We start from the raw sequence: 18018 nt of genomic DNA, 5'->3' as shown, positions 1-18018 counted from the left end.
TGTTATACCAGATTAACGGGAATAATCTCAGCTAACTGACGATACAAACAATTTTTACCAAAACAAAGTTTCATAAGAAGCATCGAAATGACCCCTGAGCGAAAAATGCTAACGCACAGAACTCAAGATAAAAGATACCCTTATTACTTATCGTAGCTGCACATACAAGATATCCGATTAAAGCTGAGGTTCCACAGATTATTTAGGTATATATATCATCACTGAGTGATCCGAACTCGCGACAGGGGAAGCAAACACAGACATCACAACACATACCTTTACGTAGCTTTTACGGGAGATCGTGTCACCTTAGCTGTCAATCTGATCAAAAGACTTGTTCAATGGCATTACAACGAGAAAAAACGCGGCTGAATCGGTTAATCCATAGGTTGATAATGTTTCTGTGCAATCATTTTTTTTATTTATAATCCTTAATTCCATTTTTATGTAAAAATCGGAGAGTAAAAGTTAGCTGCTAATGGTAGCCACCAGAGTTATTGCAGCTTCCGGTTTTGGCTATGCGTCAGTCTCACACACACACATTACCAAATAAGGAGTATGTGGGAGTTCCCCTCGATTCCATTGGCTCTGACGGTTAGAAAGAGATGTCAATCGGCAAAATCGAGCAAGGGGGGCCAGAGATAGGTCAAATCCACCCAAATGACCCCAGAAGTGGGGTTTTTTTTGTTGCTAAATCTCTCTACAAAGGTCAAATTTCACTTGTTTTGCATCAATCTTGATACAGGGTACTTATTATATGTTGTAGTTTGGATTCCTAAAGCTTTTAGTCTACCATCCCATCATTCAAGGGTGATTTTCACTATAAGTAATTTTTGTTTTGTTGGACGGACACAATAATTTACATTATTTTACTGTGTTCAATCTGAATTTACTTTAAAATAAAAACATCTATATTGATTCTGACACTTCTACATCCAACTCAGAGGTGTAACCTTGCTTTGAGAAAAAAGATTATTAATTTAACCCTTTTAGAAGAGAAGATATGGTCATTTGTTCTGGGAATGTCATTTTCGAGCCTGAGACCTGAAAAACAGGCTCGGGGCTTATCAGCTTGGGTACACTGCCGCACAGTTATTGATAGCAGAAACAATCAATTTTCTATGCGGCTTAACTTTTACTTAATGTTCTGTGTCAGTCGATTTAGACATTAAAATCGAAGCAGTGACATTTTGAACCTCACACACACCATTAAATATGTGTATTGCATCTGCAACTCCACGGCAGTAATGGTATACCAACGCTAAAGAGAGAGTAGTTAGCAGGGGCGGACTGGGAGGAAAAAGTGGCCCGGGGATTAATTGACAGACAGGCCCACTTAATGCGCGGCATGTATCGGCCGGCCGGCGACGAAAGTATGTTACTTAACAAAAAAACCTATGCATTTAATGTTATTTTGGACCATTATTCATATAGTAATCACATTACCTGATCCCTTGAGTTGCCTAGAGCAAAAATAGTTACAGCATATATTTATTCATTTTAATGTTAACAGATCATTGATGCAATAACATTTGGACCCAATTTGCCTGACTTGACGCATGCAATAAAACATGGGCGTAGGAAGCATCCTACATGTGGGTGAGACAATTTAACAGGGGGTATGGGCAGGTGGTGGCCCTCACCTCCTCTGGGTCCGGGGGCATGCTCCCCTAGGAAGATTTTTTTTTAAATGTTGAAGTTAAATGCATCAATCTGGTGCACTTTCTGAGAGCAAAATTAGGGACTAAATCTATGGATACATCTCTCAACACCCATATGAAACAGAACTGTAAACAGATTTACTTTTTCTTTCAACATTTATTTGAACAGCAAGTGGAGGCATAAGTGACTGCACCCAAAACAATAAACCTGCTATAACTAGCCTAAACTCAGTAACAGAATGTGGGCAACACGTTCATCTCCACAGCCGCGCGACCTCTGAGTCAGACGTCACTTCCCCCTTTTCTATCCTACGGGTACAGCCACTCCCCCTGAAATTGAAATCTCATGTAACACATTGTGTCATATTACATGACCACTGTTTTCTTTAATTTATTGGTTCCTCTCACCTGCCAGTAACCCTTTACTTTAATTTACAGTTAATTAACAAGGAGCATTTCTTTTTTAATGTAACTATCAAATTAATTTGATTTTAAAAAATCACATGTGAGTTCACAGTATATTGTTTTGTGTGTGTGTAAGAGTGTGTGTTACTGTATCAATAATTAATTCAGAGAATCTTCCCTCAGGACAAAGGATTGGCGAACTTCAATTAAAACATTTTTTTGCTGTATAAGCTTCCCCTCAGCACATTTTGTGTGTGTGTGTGTGTGTCAGGAAATTGGTTGTTAGACAAAATGTAACCTGAAGACACGGAGGAGAGAAAGAGCAGTCTAACGAGGAGTGCAAACACTTTTGCAAACACAAAGCAGAGACGTAGTTAAAAAGTGAACCAACTAAAACAAAAATGTACTCTTTCTCGATTTATATGTTATATTAAAACAAATCATAATTTACTCTTTTGTTTGCCTCATGATGCCTGCATTTGATGGCTGCATGCTGCAATATTCTCCATAAGCTTTTTTAATTTTAAATCATGAGGACTTACAGAACGAACAATGTAAGGTAGGCGTACTTGTACTTTACTTGAGTATTTCAATTGTGTGCTACTTTTACAATACTACATTTAATAATACTATATATATCAAACTAACTGCACCTTTACCAGCTTTGATAAACATTTGCCATGCCATACTGCATCAATAATAATAATACTCACAACATATAATATAGTATTCTGAAATGGACTAATTTGCATAATGAGTAGCCTACTTTTACTTTTATAGTAAGGATAAGTAGGCCTATATGTTGATGCTAATACTTGTGTAGTTTTACAACACGGCCCTGAACGTTGGATTTTAACCCATTGACATTTAAGTTGACTTTGACACACTGGTAGTTTTACTTTAAGTAGGCTACAAGATCTGAGTACTTTTCCCACATCTAGTTACTGGTAGTAGATCTCGGCACTAGGACCCAGCAGGTGCAGCCTGTGTTATCTCAGCGGTCTGCAGAGCGCGGTCCCGTCAGCAGAGCGCGGCTCAGCGGCAGCAGCGTCTCTTGACTCGGGACGCGCAGAGAGCAGCGGCTCCCCATCCTGACCTGCTACCCACAACACGGGCACGGGCAGGGGGGACAACCACAACTTTGACTCCTTTTGTGGATCCGAGGAACAACACAGACCCACACAACGCAAATGTTTTACTTATTTTTCATTTATTTTTGAATGAGTAAGATACTTTAGACATGTCTTCATCCGTGAGCGGCACAGAAGAGGTCCGGGTGTCCGTGTTGACGCCCCTGAAGTTGGTGGGACTGGTGTGCGTCTTTCTTGCCCTGTGCCTGGATGTCGGGGCCGTGTTGAGCCCAGCGTGGGTCACTGCGGACGACCAGTACTACCTGTCCATGTGGGTGTCCTGCTGGAAGCCCGTCAGCTCCGCGGAGTGGTCCTGCAACAGCACGCTGGCCACTGGTGAGACACACTCTCATGTGCCCGAACACACACTGATTTATGGTGGCTGATGGGGTGATGAGCCACCATGTTGTTTTGGAAGTTTTAAACCAGTGGATTGTACATGGTAGTTGTAGGTTTAGGGATGTTTCCCCCTTGAAATGTCAGATTTCGAGGTGCAGACAGACACCCACACTCATATTCAAATTAAGTCAGAGGGATAACAAAGAGTCCCTGCAGACAGTGCACTGCTGAAGCAATCTGTGGATGAGAATTATAAAATATCACCCAAGAGAGTGCTAAATGTAATTACTTTATAATTAGTTATTGCCTGCTTAATTTAAACTCCAGAACTTCTTTCTACATGCAATAAGATAGTGAGCAATTGGCTGTTCATTGCTACCTTCCAAGTGGGAAATTAAACAAATACTATACATTTATCCTTGAGTCATCAATAAGACATATTTGGTTTGTCTATCTAGGCTAGTTAACTTTTCTTCTAAAACAGTTGTTCACCACTGAATGATGTGGGAATGTTGCTTTGCCAGGAGCGGGCCAGCTGGGGTTTCATTTGGCCTTTTGTTGCTCACAAAATGAGCCTTTGTGTGGGTTTCTTCCCCGGCCAAGGAGCGAGGGCAACTCAGAGCAGAGAACTCCCCAGAGGTCCAGATGCCTGGAGATTAGTAACCAGGGTAACACAAGTGAAGCACTCCAGAAATGCTGATATTCCCCTATTTAGGAAACTCCTTTACGGATATCCCATGAAGGTTTATTTCTGGAAGCATTTCATATTTTCATCACAATCATTCATTCAGGAATGTCATGTGGCTAAGAATACCATAGATAACATCTGCAAAAATCAATCATGAATACAGGAAAGCATTAATGTATGCCTTGTTGTGACAACTATAAAATCGAATGTAATCCAATACAGCAGCCCTGCAATATGTAATTCAAACGGGTTTCGCTAGATGTTACACATTGGGGCTTTTCTGTAAAAGGTGAAACTGTATTGTAAGGTGGACAATGAATCTAAACAATTCCAGTATAATCGAGTCAGCAAACACAACAATAGCCTCAAACACGAGGAGATAAGAAAACAGTTATAAGCTTGCTAAAGGTAGTTTGCAGGGCTTTTTAGGCAGTTATATAGTTGTGTTTGGATGTTTTCTGCAATATAACTTATCCTAATTAACGCTTAATATTGTGATAATTATCCAATATTCTTTTCTTTGGGTAAAAGTTGTCTAAACTCTATTCTGGAAAGAAATGTAGCTCTATTTTACAGCTTCTTTAGTTATGTCATTGTGTGTATGTGTGTCTGTGTGTGCACCTATATATAGCCTATAATTCATTTTTGGCTGACCTCCTCCTGTGCTCTGAGTGGTAAATTGTGTTTTTGTTAGTCTGACTAAATGTTTTCTTTCTGTCTGAGAGATGAGTAACTGTGGGTCACGCTGGCCCCGATCCTCCTCTGTCAGCGGAGACAAAGTGCACTTTGGTGCCATATAAAGACATGCAGTCTCCGCGTCAGCTCTCAGCAGCGGCAGCAGCATACCACAGTAAATGCACACAGCAAACTGCCCATTTCCTCAGGCGTGTGCTTGGCAGGCTTATTGATTTGAATCCCAGTAATCAGTTTCTACCCCCCTCTCACCAGCCCCCCATGATTTCCTCAGTGTCATGCTCTGGGCATTAAATAAATCCTTTTAGTTAGAAACACCAGCTGGCCTCTTAGATGTTCTGAGCTTGTTCTGCAAGGCATGTCTGTGTGAAGTTGAAGGCAGACATGACATATTGCCTTGTGACATGCTCGTGAAGTGTTAAAAATATACAGTCTCATATAGTAATCCTCCTCTCTTCCAGTTGTTCTACCTCACACACATACACACACTTAGGCAGACGGTCCGAGGTCAAGTAGAAAAGATACAGACTTTACAAAATTAGGAATGTGGAACGGTCGTGCAAGAGAAGTGTGTTTGGATGCCATGTCGGTGCGAGATGAAGGACGAATGTGGACCCAGTGTGTGAGCTCAGTCAGACGCGGTGAAGCCAAAGCATATTAATAATTGAATACGATATTGATCCCGTAGTTGGGTGACTGTCTTGTCTTTGAGGGAGGTCAGAGCACTAGGTTGGACACAGAGAGCTTGTAAAGGTTCAGCGTCCTGCTCACAGACATTGGACTCATGGACTTCAGGTTGATTAACTTCATGCTTCTCGAACTTTCCATCTTCCTGTCTTGAGAGAGCGAATCTAAACTGTTGTGTGACAGCAAGAGAGACACTCCAGGCTCTTCTGTGACACAGATCTTCCACCATTGTCTCAGACAAAGAAACAGACCCCAAAGGATCGATTAATACTTAAGCAGTGCCTGACATGCACACATGGGACCATAATTAATGCTCAGATTGGATCTTGTGTACTGTATCTCCTTTTCCATCTGTCATCATGCGGGGCTCTGATAAATAGTTTGGCGCTTCCTGCTCGTCAAAGCCTTTAAGCACTCAGACTGGCTGAGTTTCTGGCACAGCGCAAAGGGTCTGTTCCAAATCTGAGATGAGATGACTTTCTGCATCCTGCTGTTTCAGAAGCGCACTGATAAGGCTTTCGGTTGCAGGCTGGCTGAGCTAAAGGCACCGAATAGACCGAGAGAAGATATCTCACCAGTGATAGGCTCTGACAACTGCGGGTCAAGTCACTGTGGCCCTTTGCTGAGAGAAACCAGTGAGGCAGTGGTACAGAAAGTCAAGGGGTCAGACTCCAAGGGGGCCTCGTGTTGAGCAACTTGAGGCCGCAGGGTGCAGGAGCTCTGCTTTTTGTGGGCTCTTTTCAACATCCTGTGGTGACAGGACCCATTTTTAAACTCTAATTCCTGAGCCATATTTGGTCAGAAGTAGTTGATGTTTGTTTATATTTGAGCTGCTTGGCCCCTGGAATAAAGTTTCCCTCAGCCAAGAGTGGGAACTGTACTTTAAGCTGCTTATGTTCAGGGACGCTCTCTCTGCTAGTTAATGATAGGAGATATTCTTGGCAATGCTTTATATTTCCTGGGCTCTATAATATATGTACTTATATACAAAAAAGACAAAACATACTCTGAACTAAAGTCTTTCAATTCTCCACCCACTGTAATATTGGACCACTTACATAAATCCCTTTATGCTTTGATGTTTTTTATTTTCCCCTCCCACTGTACTTTGAGTGATTTCCTCCGGTGTAATCAAATGCTCCATCATATCCTCTGCTTGTTTACCAATGGACCTCCTGCTTCCGTAAGTACACAGTAAAACTACGCAAGAGACACATAATCCCTGAACAATAACATATAGTGTGTCTCTCAACAATCCTAAGTGAATTGTCCCGAGGCTAATTAAGTTTCCCAACATTTTTTAATCAAATGCAACCTTCTGTTTAAGTTTTTTTTAAAAGAACACAGCAAAATGTTTAGTTTCTCTTATTTTGACAAACACAGTCCCATTTTGTTCACTTTTTTGTTGTTGTTTCCGGTTAGGCATTCCAACAAGGATAGGAAGTGGGATTGAAACAGCACTTATTTCCAGTTGAGTGTTTTTGGAGTAAATCTGAATGAAATGCTGAGAATGCTGCTGAGCTGGCATCAGTCAAGAGGGGGGGATACTCATTATCTGAGTCACTTCACTGAAGCTTTTCTGCTGCATTGGGATCCATTACTGAACCTGCTGAAATGTGTGCGTAGCCAGGCGTGTGTACGTTTGTTTGTTTCCTGTCAGACCGAAACTGCTGTGCTCGGTTCCAGGGTTATTCACCGCATGGTTCACATTCTTTATCTTCTTCTTCTGCCACTGGCTATGGATCCCCAGTGGCTCATATCAAAACATTATGAGCCACCAGCAGCTTTCAGAATGTGCTCGAGGAGTTGTCTCAGCCACAAATAGTCTATGTATACACTGTGGTAATTTACCAAAAACGTTAGTGGGTGGAATAATATGTCTCTTGTGTGAGATTGAGCATGGCAGTGTTCCTGCGGTTCACCAATCTGGCCTGTGACCTATCCTGTCCTTTTATCCCTCCTTGTCTATCTATCTATCTTTCCTCCCTCCTGTCAACAGAGCAGACACGGCTCTCCAGAGTAACCTCGTTTTAGCTACCTTTGTCACTCTATCTCGGTGTGATAACATGCCTTACCCCCCCTGCTCTTTGTCCCTGTATGTGTGTGTTTGTCTCAGACTGGCAAATTGCCATGCTGGCCTTGCTGTTGGGGGGTGCGGCCCTCACCCTGATCTCCTTTCTGGTGGCGCTGATCTCCCTGTGCTCCAGCTCCAGGAGTCGCTGCTACAAGGCTGTGTCTATCATGCTGTTCTCTGCAGGTACGTCATTTATTCTGAAGAAGGAAGAGCTGAAGGACATAGAAAAAAAAAATAGAAAACAATCACTGTTCGATTTCCAGTCAGGCACCAAAATCCTTCATTACTCGAAGATAGTTATAGACTCTTCTTGCACTATTTCATTTGTATTTACTTGCACATCTCAAAACATTCTCTTGCACTAGTTTATCTGTTGTATGTGTTCTATGTCCTATATGTTGCACTGTTGGAGGAGCCTGTGTAGCAGAGTGCCTTGGTTCTCCCTTCTTGTAAGCTGCTCAGTCATGTTTTATATATGCTTGTATTAACCAAACAGCTTTTGACATCGTCCTGTTTCCTTCCTGTTTTCCTCTGCAGTGTTGCTCCAGCTGTGCAGCTTGGTCCTGTTCCCCATCAAGTTCATCGAGACGGTCAGTCTGAGGGTGTACCACGAGTTTAACTGGGGCTACGGCCTGGCCTGGGGATCCACCATCTTCTCTTTTGGAGGCGCCATCCTCTATTGCCTCAACCCCAAGAACTATGAAGACTACTATTAAAATATGTTTAAAGAAAGAGAAACTGAGACTCTGCTTCAACCCGATGTCCTCTCAGCAATATGAACTCTCGTCTGTTACACAGTGCACAACCACAGACTAGAAAAAGAAGAAATACAAATGCTTATTGTTAGTTTCAGGACTGGAAATGAGCTCTTTCACTTGATACTGTGAACTAATTGTCCAAAAGACTACCCTCACTCATTGAACCGAAGCCTCGTGCTTTCTCAGAAGGTTTGGCAGCAGACCTGACTGAAAAAAGAAATCTAACCCAGCCTGTGTAATTTGGGAGAGAATGTCAGCACTTGCATAACTCTGCTTCCCCTTTAAGGTGAACTCCAGTGGGTCTCAGATTTGGGCAGAAAATCTGAAAGAAGCAGATGGAGTCACTGCCCCCATGCCATGAGGAATGGGTGGAATAATTAACCAAGCAGAGCAGAGAATGATGTAAACAGGGTCCAATCAGGGAAGCCAGGGTACCATGGAGGAACATATCCTATTTAAGTCATATCATGAGAAGTAGGAAACACAGGGCACACCTAAGGAAGTGCTACATTTCTCCAGAGATAAACCACAACTGGAAAGAGTGGCTTTAAGTTCTCTTGTCCTTTTGAGTCTATTAAAAGCCTCAGAGGCGCTGCTTATAAACAGAAGCTACCTAACACAGTGAAAACAGTCCACAGCCACCCTCCAAATGATAACATACTGGTGAGAGGAACATGTACTGGTTAATGAATAGCACAGCCTTTCACATGTAAACAGTGGGGGAACCTTTGGCAGCCAATGTAAACCTGCAGCCTAAAGCAAGTCATACCTGCTTTTTGATAACACCAGGTTGTATTATATGTAATAATAAGCATAATATTCTCATTACAAGGAGACCAGTGGCAAGATGATGGCAAATGAACGTGTCTGCCGAGTGTGTGCGCATGTCTGCATGAACATACCACCCAGCATGCCCTGCTCACACACCTCCCCATGTGATGCCTCCTTATCTTCACCCCCTGTAGGGAATGGGAATGCTCTCACTAGAAGAGGCAGTAAATACACAACACATTTCATACAGGGAGATGCTGTAGTATAAAATCATTCTAGTTCCTCAAAAGTAAGTACACTTAGTTTTTGCATCTAAATTAAAGTCCATGATAAAGTACTTTAAGAGATGACCGAGTGTGCTGGTCCTGCACTGGTAATAACATAGCTTTTCAAACCTCATTCAAGTTCTCCAACCCCCTCTTGCAACATTAGTGCAATGAGTGAGTGTGTGCATTCCCCTACCATTAGCTGCTGTGTTTCTGATTCCCACTGGTTTGATTACTTGCATAATAAACATGTACTGAAAAAATAGGTGTGTTTGTTTCATGTGAGGAAAAAGGAGCATCTGGAAATTATTAAAAAAAACTATGCCGACATGCCAGCTGTGCATGGTCAAGTCACATAGAATCAGCTCCTTTATTAAGTACAGCAAGTTGAGGCATTTGCACAGGAAATCAACATCTTCTGAACACGTAATACAGGGTGGCATAATATGCATAGAAGTACCAGGGACATACTTTTATGCAAATGTCTTTAGTGTTCTTCTTTCAGTGAAATTAGCTCTAATACAGAGCCGGATACAGTGTACAGTCTACATTTCGCATTACTCAGAATGTGTATAGCATTGCTTTCATTGTTCCACTGTCAGAGTCCTAGATTAAAGTGGAAGTGCCTCCATGTTGAGTTCAGGAATGGACGCAGTTGTGTAAACGGGGCAGTCACTCTTTCTGCATGGAATGTTCTCTATGTAAACCGCTGGCTCCTCCTTCTCAACCCTCATTCCCTTTGACCTTTCCGAAGCCCCGACCCACAAACTGCCGGAGTTGCTGCGTTCCAGTCCCTCTTTTTACACATTTTCCATGATAAGAGGCTCCAACTGCCCTGAATAAGAATCATCATCCTCCAATGGAAATAAAGGGTCAAAGTGCACAGGAGTAGTAGATGAGAGCAGGACAAGTGGGCACAGAGGGAAAGTGGCTCTTCCTCAGCAGGTAAGAGGGGCTTGTATATTGATTGACAGGGAAAGACCTCTAGACAGAGGGGTGGGGATATACTATCCAATGTTCGGCAGGGGATAGGGCGGGGGTGGGCAGTACAGCGCTAAGCTCAGGTGTAGCGCGGCATCTCGCACTGTTCACAGCGGTTGAGGGCGGGGTGGTTGAGAAAGGTGCAGCTTTCACAGTTCCAATGGGCTCCTTCGAAGTCCTCGTCCCTCTGGGGCCCCGGCACCGGCACCGGCTTTGGGCCCGGCTCTCCTTCAAACAAAAACATAGGAGAGGCCATATATTAAAAAGGGTGTTTATAAATGTGATAAAATGAATAACCCAAAAATGTAAGAGTCGTCAACTTAGGGCGGGAAATTAACCATGGCTGTCACTGTCTGTATAGATGTTGACAGAGTAAGAATTCACTTAATGGCAAGGTTTCTAGTCTCGTTTCCATGGCAACACATTTCTGGAGACCAAAAAGTCATTTCAGGTTTTTGTCTCGGTTTTTCAAATAAAATGTTTCAAATCTTGAATGTACTGCAAGACAAAGGGGACAAATACTGTTAGTGAGCAATGACCCAACTGGTCACGCATAGAAACTCAAATCTGTTCCTTAGCAACAGGTTAACTTATGATCAATTTACAGACCTATTTTTTCTTCCCTTCTTTACAAATCCCATTGAAAAACTCTCATGACTCACTCTTATGTTGTGAAAAATTGAAATGTCTCACCTTTCTTTCCAGGTTTGGGCGGCACAATAGGACCGGGCTGAATGTGGTCATAAAAGTTGTTCATTGCTTTTGGATCAAACTTTTCTGTGGAGGAAAACCAGAAACAGAAGTTTGTTAGGAAGTGTCCATCCTGAGCAGAGGTCTAATGCGTCCAACTGGTCTACAGCTTTTCTCTTGAAACTCCTGCCTGACTGCCGTGTTCAGACAGATGGTAACATCATCCTTATTCATTGCAACAAAGAGGAATACAAAAAAAAAAAAAAAAGATGCAGGGAAAAGCAAAAGTTAAATCCATCTCAATTTCCACAGAAACGTCATGAAACATCACCTGGCTAGTACTTTGTTAGTCAACCAAATGCATGCACTGACCTCCTCTTAGACCAGTGGTTCCCAGCCTGGGGGGCGCTCCCCCCTTGGGGCGCCAAAGATCGCAGGGGGGGCGCCAGGCCTCAGATGATTTGAGGCCAAATATCATATTTAGACTTTTTTTTTACATATAATTGTAAAGCAATACATGATTGTCATTAAAAGCCTCGTCTCTACATTACAATAAAATATAAAAAATAATTGATTAATTAATTTGAACAACAATTCAAGTTAGTAGCTAATAAAGGCATAAAGACAGAAATGTATAATTCTTTTTTTAATAGAAATGTTTCTTCTGCCCGTAAAGTGTCCAAACCAGGCATTTCTGGATAAGCGCAGTTTTAAAAACATAGTCATTGTCCATGCCGGTTTCAGTTGGATTATTTGTCACAGTTGCTCCGATCAGATCGGTCTCCTCCATTTTGAAGATTATTTACGACTTTTGAATCCACATAAACACATCGGCTTACTTTGAGCATGTGTTTTAAACAGTTTAATCCCTTTGTGAATTGTTTCCACTTGCGTAGTCTTCATACAGCGGGAATCCAAATGAATTAATCCTGAGTCCAATAACCATCAAAGTCACTCCAATAGTGCTCCTTAATTACGCTTGCATCCTCCTTTAACAAAATACTTCACATTCATCCAGTTTGTGACAGTAGTTGTAGCATTTTTGAGACTTTTAAACTTTAATTACTGCTGTTGCCCCTTGTGTGTGTGTGTGTGTGTGTGTGTGTGTGTGTGTGTGTGTGTGTGTGTGGGGGGGGGGGGGGGGTCATTTGGGGGGGCCTCTTGGGAAAAAAGGTTGGGAACCACTGTCTTAGACTCATTTGGCACATGAACAACAGTGTAGTCGTAATGCTCCCTTGAGCATTGGTTTGGTTAAATGAATGTTGCTGTTTTGACTTTCAAGAGATCAAAAATACTCTCATAGTATTATAAACCAGGTGCATTGTTTTGGCACCAATAAGACTTTAAGTGCACGAGTCTTGGATTTTTTAAAAAGCCAATTGGGTGCTTTGTCCAAATCAGATTAATCGCAACATTTTTAACAAACTATTTAATTGTCTGCTTGGATGCATAGTTTTAGCAGCATCAAAAATATATATAGGCCTAACGGCTCCAGGCTTGCAGTTAAAGTGATTAACTGATTTATTTTTGCAACTGGAAGGAATTTTCTGCAAGGAAAGTTCTGAAGTTCAATGAACTGCTTTGTGAAGCTGAGCTCAAAAAGGTACGCAAAGATCACTCGCACAAATTACACTTTTAACATAATTTCCACAAAAGGCCTACAACACCATCCATTCATTCCACACTACACATATTATTTCATCCCTCCCAATATTATTATTAAATAGATTTTTTCCCCCAATAAATAAAACCGGCCGAAGACTCAAATGTCAAATACCAAAAGTAACAAAAAAAAAGAAATCTCTGTAAATAACAGAAAAAGGTAAACACAGCTGTGTACACCTGTGTAACTTTTAGGATACTAACTTTAAGCTTGCATTTATTCTCTGCCACTGATCACATAAACATGCTTAGCTTATAGTGTTTAGAAATAAAAATAAAAATACAATGCATCCAAAATACATAGGTTGAGACTGAAGGGTTGTCCAGCAAATCCAATTATTTTGCGGCAGCTTTTTTCCTGCACGTTCTACATTGACAGAGCAGGCCATTCATAATACCCAGTGTGAGAGGGGCAACGGTGAAGGAAGTCAGCATTCAGATGCTCAGAGAAGAACCATTGTTTACATAACAACTGCTGCCCGGGTGCTTCATCATTTACAGCTTTATGGAAGAGTGGCAGAAAGAAAGCCAAAACAACTTGCATGACATATCAGCCAGTGTTTGCTAAAAGGCTTTGTGAACACTGAAACAAAGTGGAACAATGCTCTGCGAGTTTTCAGGCACACCACCATCCAAATGTTCATGGGCACTGGGCTGGTTTTAAGTAAACTCGTGACAGTCTTCAACCTGCTGCCAGTTTGACTGTTTCAGCTTCCAAAAACAACACTTCTTGTAAATATGTTTCCACACACTGTGGTTAATATCAGGGCAATGCCGTTATCAATTACACAATCAACAATGACCACGTACCGAACACTGTGCATGAACCCAATAAGGGTCAACCTTGCATTGGCCCAGGTCCTGTCACAGACTGGTCATTTTTGCATCAGTGTGCACTGTGCAGTGTGATGGAGCCTCGTCCATCAGTTAAGAGCCAGCTCTGCCTGCTGCGGGGCTTGGCTCTTTCAAGATCAATGCTTCAAATGAATCAGGGACACACTTCAAAGACTTATGTCGCAATGTGCATTTGTGTGCGTGCGTGTGTGTATGTATACCTCTAGACTGCAGTAGATCCGTCTCCTTCAGGGAACAGTCGATATCAATCTGAAGTTTTCTGTTCAGACTCCGCAACCGAGTCATCTCTTCAGGCTGCAGCCGGCGAAAACACACAACCCAGTTCAATTAGAATACATTTGGGGAGTAAAAAATAAGCAAATATTCCCCATCTCTCCTTTCGAACTTTGTCTTACTCGTAGGAAATTGTTTCGAACATTAGTTTGTATGATTGGTATGGCAATTTCTCTGGACTTTTCTTCACCTTAAATGACGTTTTTAAATGGCAAGTAAAGCTTGATTTTTTATTCTAATTCTGCCTTTTAAAAAACACACATGACTTAGTCCAGTCTAAAATATTCCAAATACTGAACTAATTATAGTTTCCCAGCCTCTTGTTGCACCTTATCTTATGTGATCATGTCAAATAGCACCAAAAGGTTTGTGTTGAATAAGACTCACTCTGGGTATAAGACTGGTGGAGTTGACTCTTCGAAAGCGCCTTTGAAGCGTGTCATATTCCATGTTGTTGACATCGGCCTTCAGGTTTTCTAGTTTCTGCTTCTCCATGAGCAGCTCCTTCATTAGACGCTCCATCCTGGCACGTTGGTGGAGGAGGAGAGCTGGGGGACACACAACAAACACAACATTCTTGAAATTGGAAAATAATAAAAAATATATTTCATATAAAACCTTTTTTCTCACTTAAGGGCATTGTAAATACTCCATGTGAAAATAAAAGCAACCCTCACATTGATATACAAGGGCTGAATAAACTAGTAAACACATCTTGTGAAAAAAACCACGAAAAAGGCAGCAACACTGACAAATTGTTGGCTAACTCGCATGTTGACTTCCACAGAGGTCCAAAAGCACATCCAATGTAAACACTGGCAGAAGGTCAAACACTTGCAGCGCAACGGATAGTAAGACAAACAGGAAACCCTTACCTTGTGTGTAGGCATAGTCATCGGAGCCTGAGCTTGAACGTCGGGGCATGTGCTGAAACTGACTGACTATGTTGCCTGGCAGAGCGGAGATGGGCAGGATGGGTGCAGGGGCAGCGTTGTGCTCCCCTTGGTCTACTATGTTGAGAAGAGACTCTGCTTCGGCAACAGGAGGCGAGCTGAGCGGCCTCTGGGGCTGGCCCCCTGGGGACACTTGGATTTTGAAGGTGTATGCAGACTGGCCTGGCTGAGGAGAGGAGGCAGGCCGGGGTCTTGCAGGGCCTTGATGCTGTAGGTACATCCCAGGATGGAAGGCTGCTTGGCCTGAAGGTCCAATCATAGTGATGCCCCTTGAAGGGGAGCTGGGCGAGGGGCTGGTGGCCATGTAATGTGCTCCCTGGGGGGTGGGGGGTGTGCACAGGTGAGTTGCTGCGAGGTCGCGGCCCCTCCATGGTAATCTCTATCTGGTTCTTGAGGGGGGTTTTTGTGTGGTAGGGCCTATATACCGCTTGCTGTTGCTGGGAATGTTGCTGGTGATGAAAGGGCATGCTGGGAACGGTTGGGGAGCTAATGGGGAGGAAGACATATTGCTGGTGCTGGGGTTGCGGATGGGGCTGTTGTTGGGGCTGGACTTGATGCTGAGGGGAGCTGTAAGGTGAGCCGTATGTGGGAGTACTATAGGGAGACTGCTGATGCTGATACACTGGCGCCCCCGACGAGGACCAGGGGGCCGGCTGTGGGCTCTGGGAGGGTGAGGGTCGGATATACAGGGTGGCATTGTTGTTGTTACAATAGTGCCCAGGGGGGATCTGCAGGGCCTGTGGGATATTGGGTATACTTTGAGGAATTGTGACTGTTATCGGGTTCATAGTGTAGCGTGGGACAGGGGTGTATGTGGGAGACATGCCCTGCATTGTGGGCGGAGGAGTGGGAGTGCTAGCCGAACGGCTTTGATCGTTCATGAAGAAGGGATTGTATCCTGGGGAAGGGGCCATAGTGGCGGGGGCTGACAGTGGCTCAGGGTAGCTGGGTCGCTGCGGTTCGATGTGACTGTCACTGGTGCTGTGCACAAGAGAGCGCCCTACTCCTGCTGCCCCTCCATTTGTGTTGCTTGCATCTGAGCCCGGGTATCCAGGGCTAATGTGCAGCATGTGATTTCGATTCAGTAGGCCCTCATCTGGACTGTGATGGAACTCTCCATACAGGTATCTGTTACTCTCCTGAGCCAGCAGGTGGCAGCAAAGATCCAGGTTATTGTTGTTCTGAGAAGGCAACAGTGAACAATGTCAGTTATGCAGTGCAGATCAGTCATAAGGAAACATCATAAGGTATACTATTATTAGTGCAAACACAGGAAGATATTGTTCTACGGACAACATAAATGTCCAAATAGCTTTTTCTGAGCATGTGCATGAAAAAGGTGTGCAATTGTGTGTTTACCTGCAGCAGGCACTGTGACACTACCCCCTCTGGGATCTCTGGGAAACGCTGCTTGAGGTCCTGCAGGATGTGGTAGTCCAGCTGAGAGCCTCCCTGCGCCATCCTGAGCCAGCACAGAGAGTCAACGAGCCCAGAGCTGCAAACGCTGAAACAACCGATCTCCGCTCATCTCCTGAATGTATAGAAATGATTAAAAACAAAACTGAAGACAGAACTCAAATGTCGTGGGAGCCAATAATCCCATCAGCACTGTTGGCCTGCCAAATGCTTGTCACACACCCAAATGTGTCAGCAGTAATTACAGCGAACACATAAACTGAGTTGTTTTAGTGGGCATGTCCACCTGAAACAGAAATACCCACGAAGAGAGGTGAAACAACCCGATTCAAACACACGAACACAGAGAAAACACGCCGGTGTCACTGTCACTCGTTCAAATCAGCACATGATAGCTAGCAAGGTGCCTGTCAGTCTGTTGTTGTTTGTTTAACCATACTGTTGCACCGAGCAACGACGACATACCAGTGCTAGCTAGCAGGCTAGTTATCAGTATCTGTTAGCTTCCGTGCACCACTCAAACAAACAACCGCACCTGTGTGCAGTGTGGCTACGACAGGAAATCAACAATCCAGTGACATTGTCCGATGTTACCCGCCACTAAGCCAGCAGCACACTCCCCGAAACAAGTCACCTGTTTAAACGAGATAATTCATATATTTCACTGCCTGCCAGCTAACATTGCTAATGCTAACCTTAGCTTGGTGCTGTTGGCTGGTCAGCTGTCACAAGCCTGGGTGTTGATGGATTATCTAGCTAACCATGCTAAAGGCAGCGAGCGTTAGCCACTGAATGCTATATAAAAACTCACCATGTGTTAGGAGTCTCCTTCATGTCTCGGACCATAGCTGAGTCCTGTGGAGAGCTGTGATGTTTCTGCAATGTTACGCCAAGATTTGTCAATAATTTGTTTTGACAAAACAACTTATAGTTTCACATTCCAACGTCAGGCCGCTGCCGCTGGGCTGCTGTCTATCTATCGCGATAATGTCAGATTTCCCGGACCAGGAAGTTGTTCAAATCGGCTGGATCGACGCTGCCGCTACTGCGCATGTCTGCAAGCAGTGCGTCTCTGATGATAATGTGGCAGAACTTAAACCTTGTACTATTTTCTACTTCAAAGCAACACATGTTTCCTCGAAAAAAGCTCAATTCCTATAGATTTGAAGTGTTTCCACAAACTGGAACTCTTAAATCTATTCTGCCTATGCCAATTCCCATTGTACATATGTTTAACACATATGAAGATGATCAGTGTTGGAGAATGCGGAAGAAAATGTCTGCTAGACCTTTTATTATTATTATTATTATTATTATGTAATACTTATTAATTAATTATACATTAAATGTTTAGGTTGTTCCTCTTATAAGCTAAGAGATGTTTTCCTCCAGAGAGAAATGATTCCTGCAAATATGAATTAATCCAACAAACTTTATTCAGCCATATCATAAACTATTATTATTGACCTGAAATTAAGCCATCATACTCAAAAGCTTTACTATAATTAAAAATCATGCAATTAAAACGTTGGTTCAGTAAAAGTGTTATACAGTCAAATGTTGTTTTACTAAATGCTTTTGGAATACTATTATTGCTTCATGTTTAGCATTGTGATACTCCTTTGTATACTGTTGGGCAGTTTGATTTTCAGAATACTAATCCAAAAAAGGTCATCATATGTTTGTGGGAGAACCACTTACCATTATTCTCAAAAA

At 42.8% G+C, this 18018-nt stretch overlaps 2 protein-coding genes across 2 annotated transcripts; one reads left to right on the top strand and one right to left on the bottom strand.

The window, feature by feature from the left end:
* Positions 1–3089: 3089 nt before the first annotated feature.
* On the top strand, positions 3090–9735 carry tmem47 (transmembrane protein 47). The gene is made up of 3 exons (XM_034229843.1): positions 3090–3532; positions 7720–7860; positions 8215–9735. The coding sequence occupies exons 1-3, from the start codon at positions 3307–3309 to the stop codon at positions 8391–8393; spliced, it is 546 nt and encodes a 181-aa protein (XP_034085734.1). The 5' UTR covers positions 3090–3306; the 3' UTR covers positions 8394–9735.
* A 41-nt stretch (positions 9736–9776) lies between these two features.
* On the bottom strand, positions 9777–17317 carry tab3 (TGF-beta activated kinase 1 (MAP3K7) binding protein 3). Its single transcript, XM_034229842.1, is given in 8 exon segments — positions 9777–10681; positions 11147–11230; positions 13861–13954; positions 14321–14481; positions 14809–15208; positions 15210–16067; positions 16246–16417; positions 17114–17317. Coding segments are annotated over 7 exon segments (1848 nt in total). The 5' UTR covers positions 16348–16417; positions 17114–17317; the 3' UTR covers positions 9777–10532.
* Positions 17318–18018: the final 701 nt, after the last annotated feature.

This window comes from Gymnodraco acuticeps, unplaced genomic scaffold (assembly GCF_902827175.1).
Source record: "Gymnodraco acuticeps unplaced genomic scaffold, fGymAcu1.1, whole genome shotgun sequence".
In the NCBI taxonomy this organism is placed as follows: Eukaryota; Metazoa; Chordata; class Actinopteri; order Perciformes; family Bathydraconidae; genus Gymnodraco; species Gymnodraco acuticeps.
The sequence above is the reverse complement of the archived record's forward strand: the minus strand, read 5'-3'. Positions and strand labels throughout refer to the sequence as shown.

Excerpts from the sequence above, each read along its gene's own strand:
- tmem47 (XM_034229843.1), top strand. The coding sequence starts at position 3,307 with ATGTCTTCATCCGTGAGCGGCACAGAAGAGGTCCGGGTGTCCGTGTTG. Across the intron at positions 3,533-7,719 it reads CAACAGCACGCTGGCCACTG|ACTGGCAAATTGCCATGCTG; the intron begins GTGAGACACACT and ends TGTTTGTCTCAG. Across the intron at positions 7,861-8,214 it reads TATCATGCTGTTCTCTGCAG|TGTTGCTCCAGCTGTGCAGC; the intron begins GTACGTCATTTA and ends TTTCCTCTGCAG.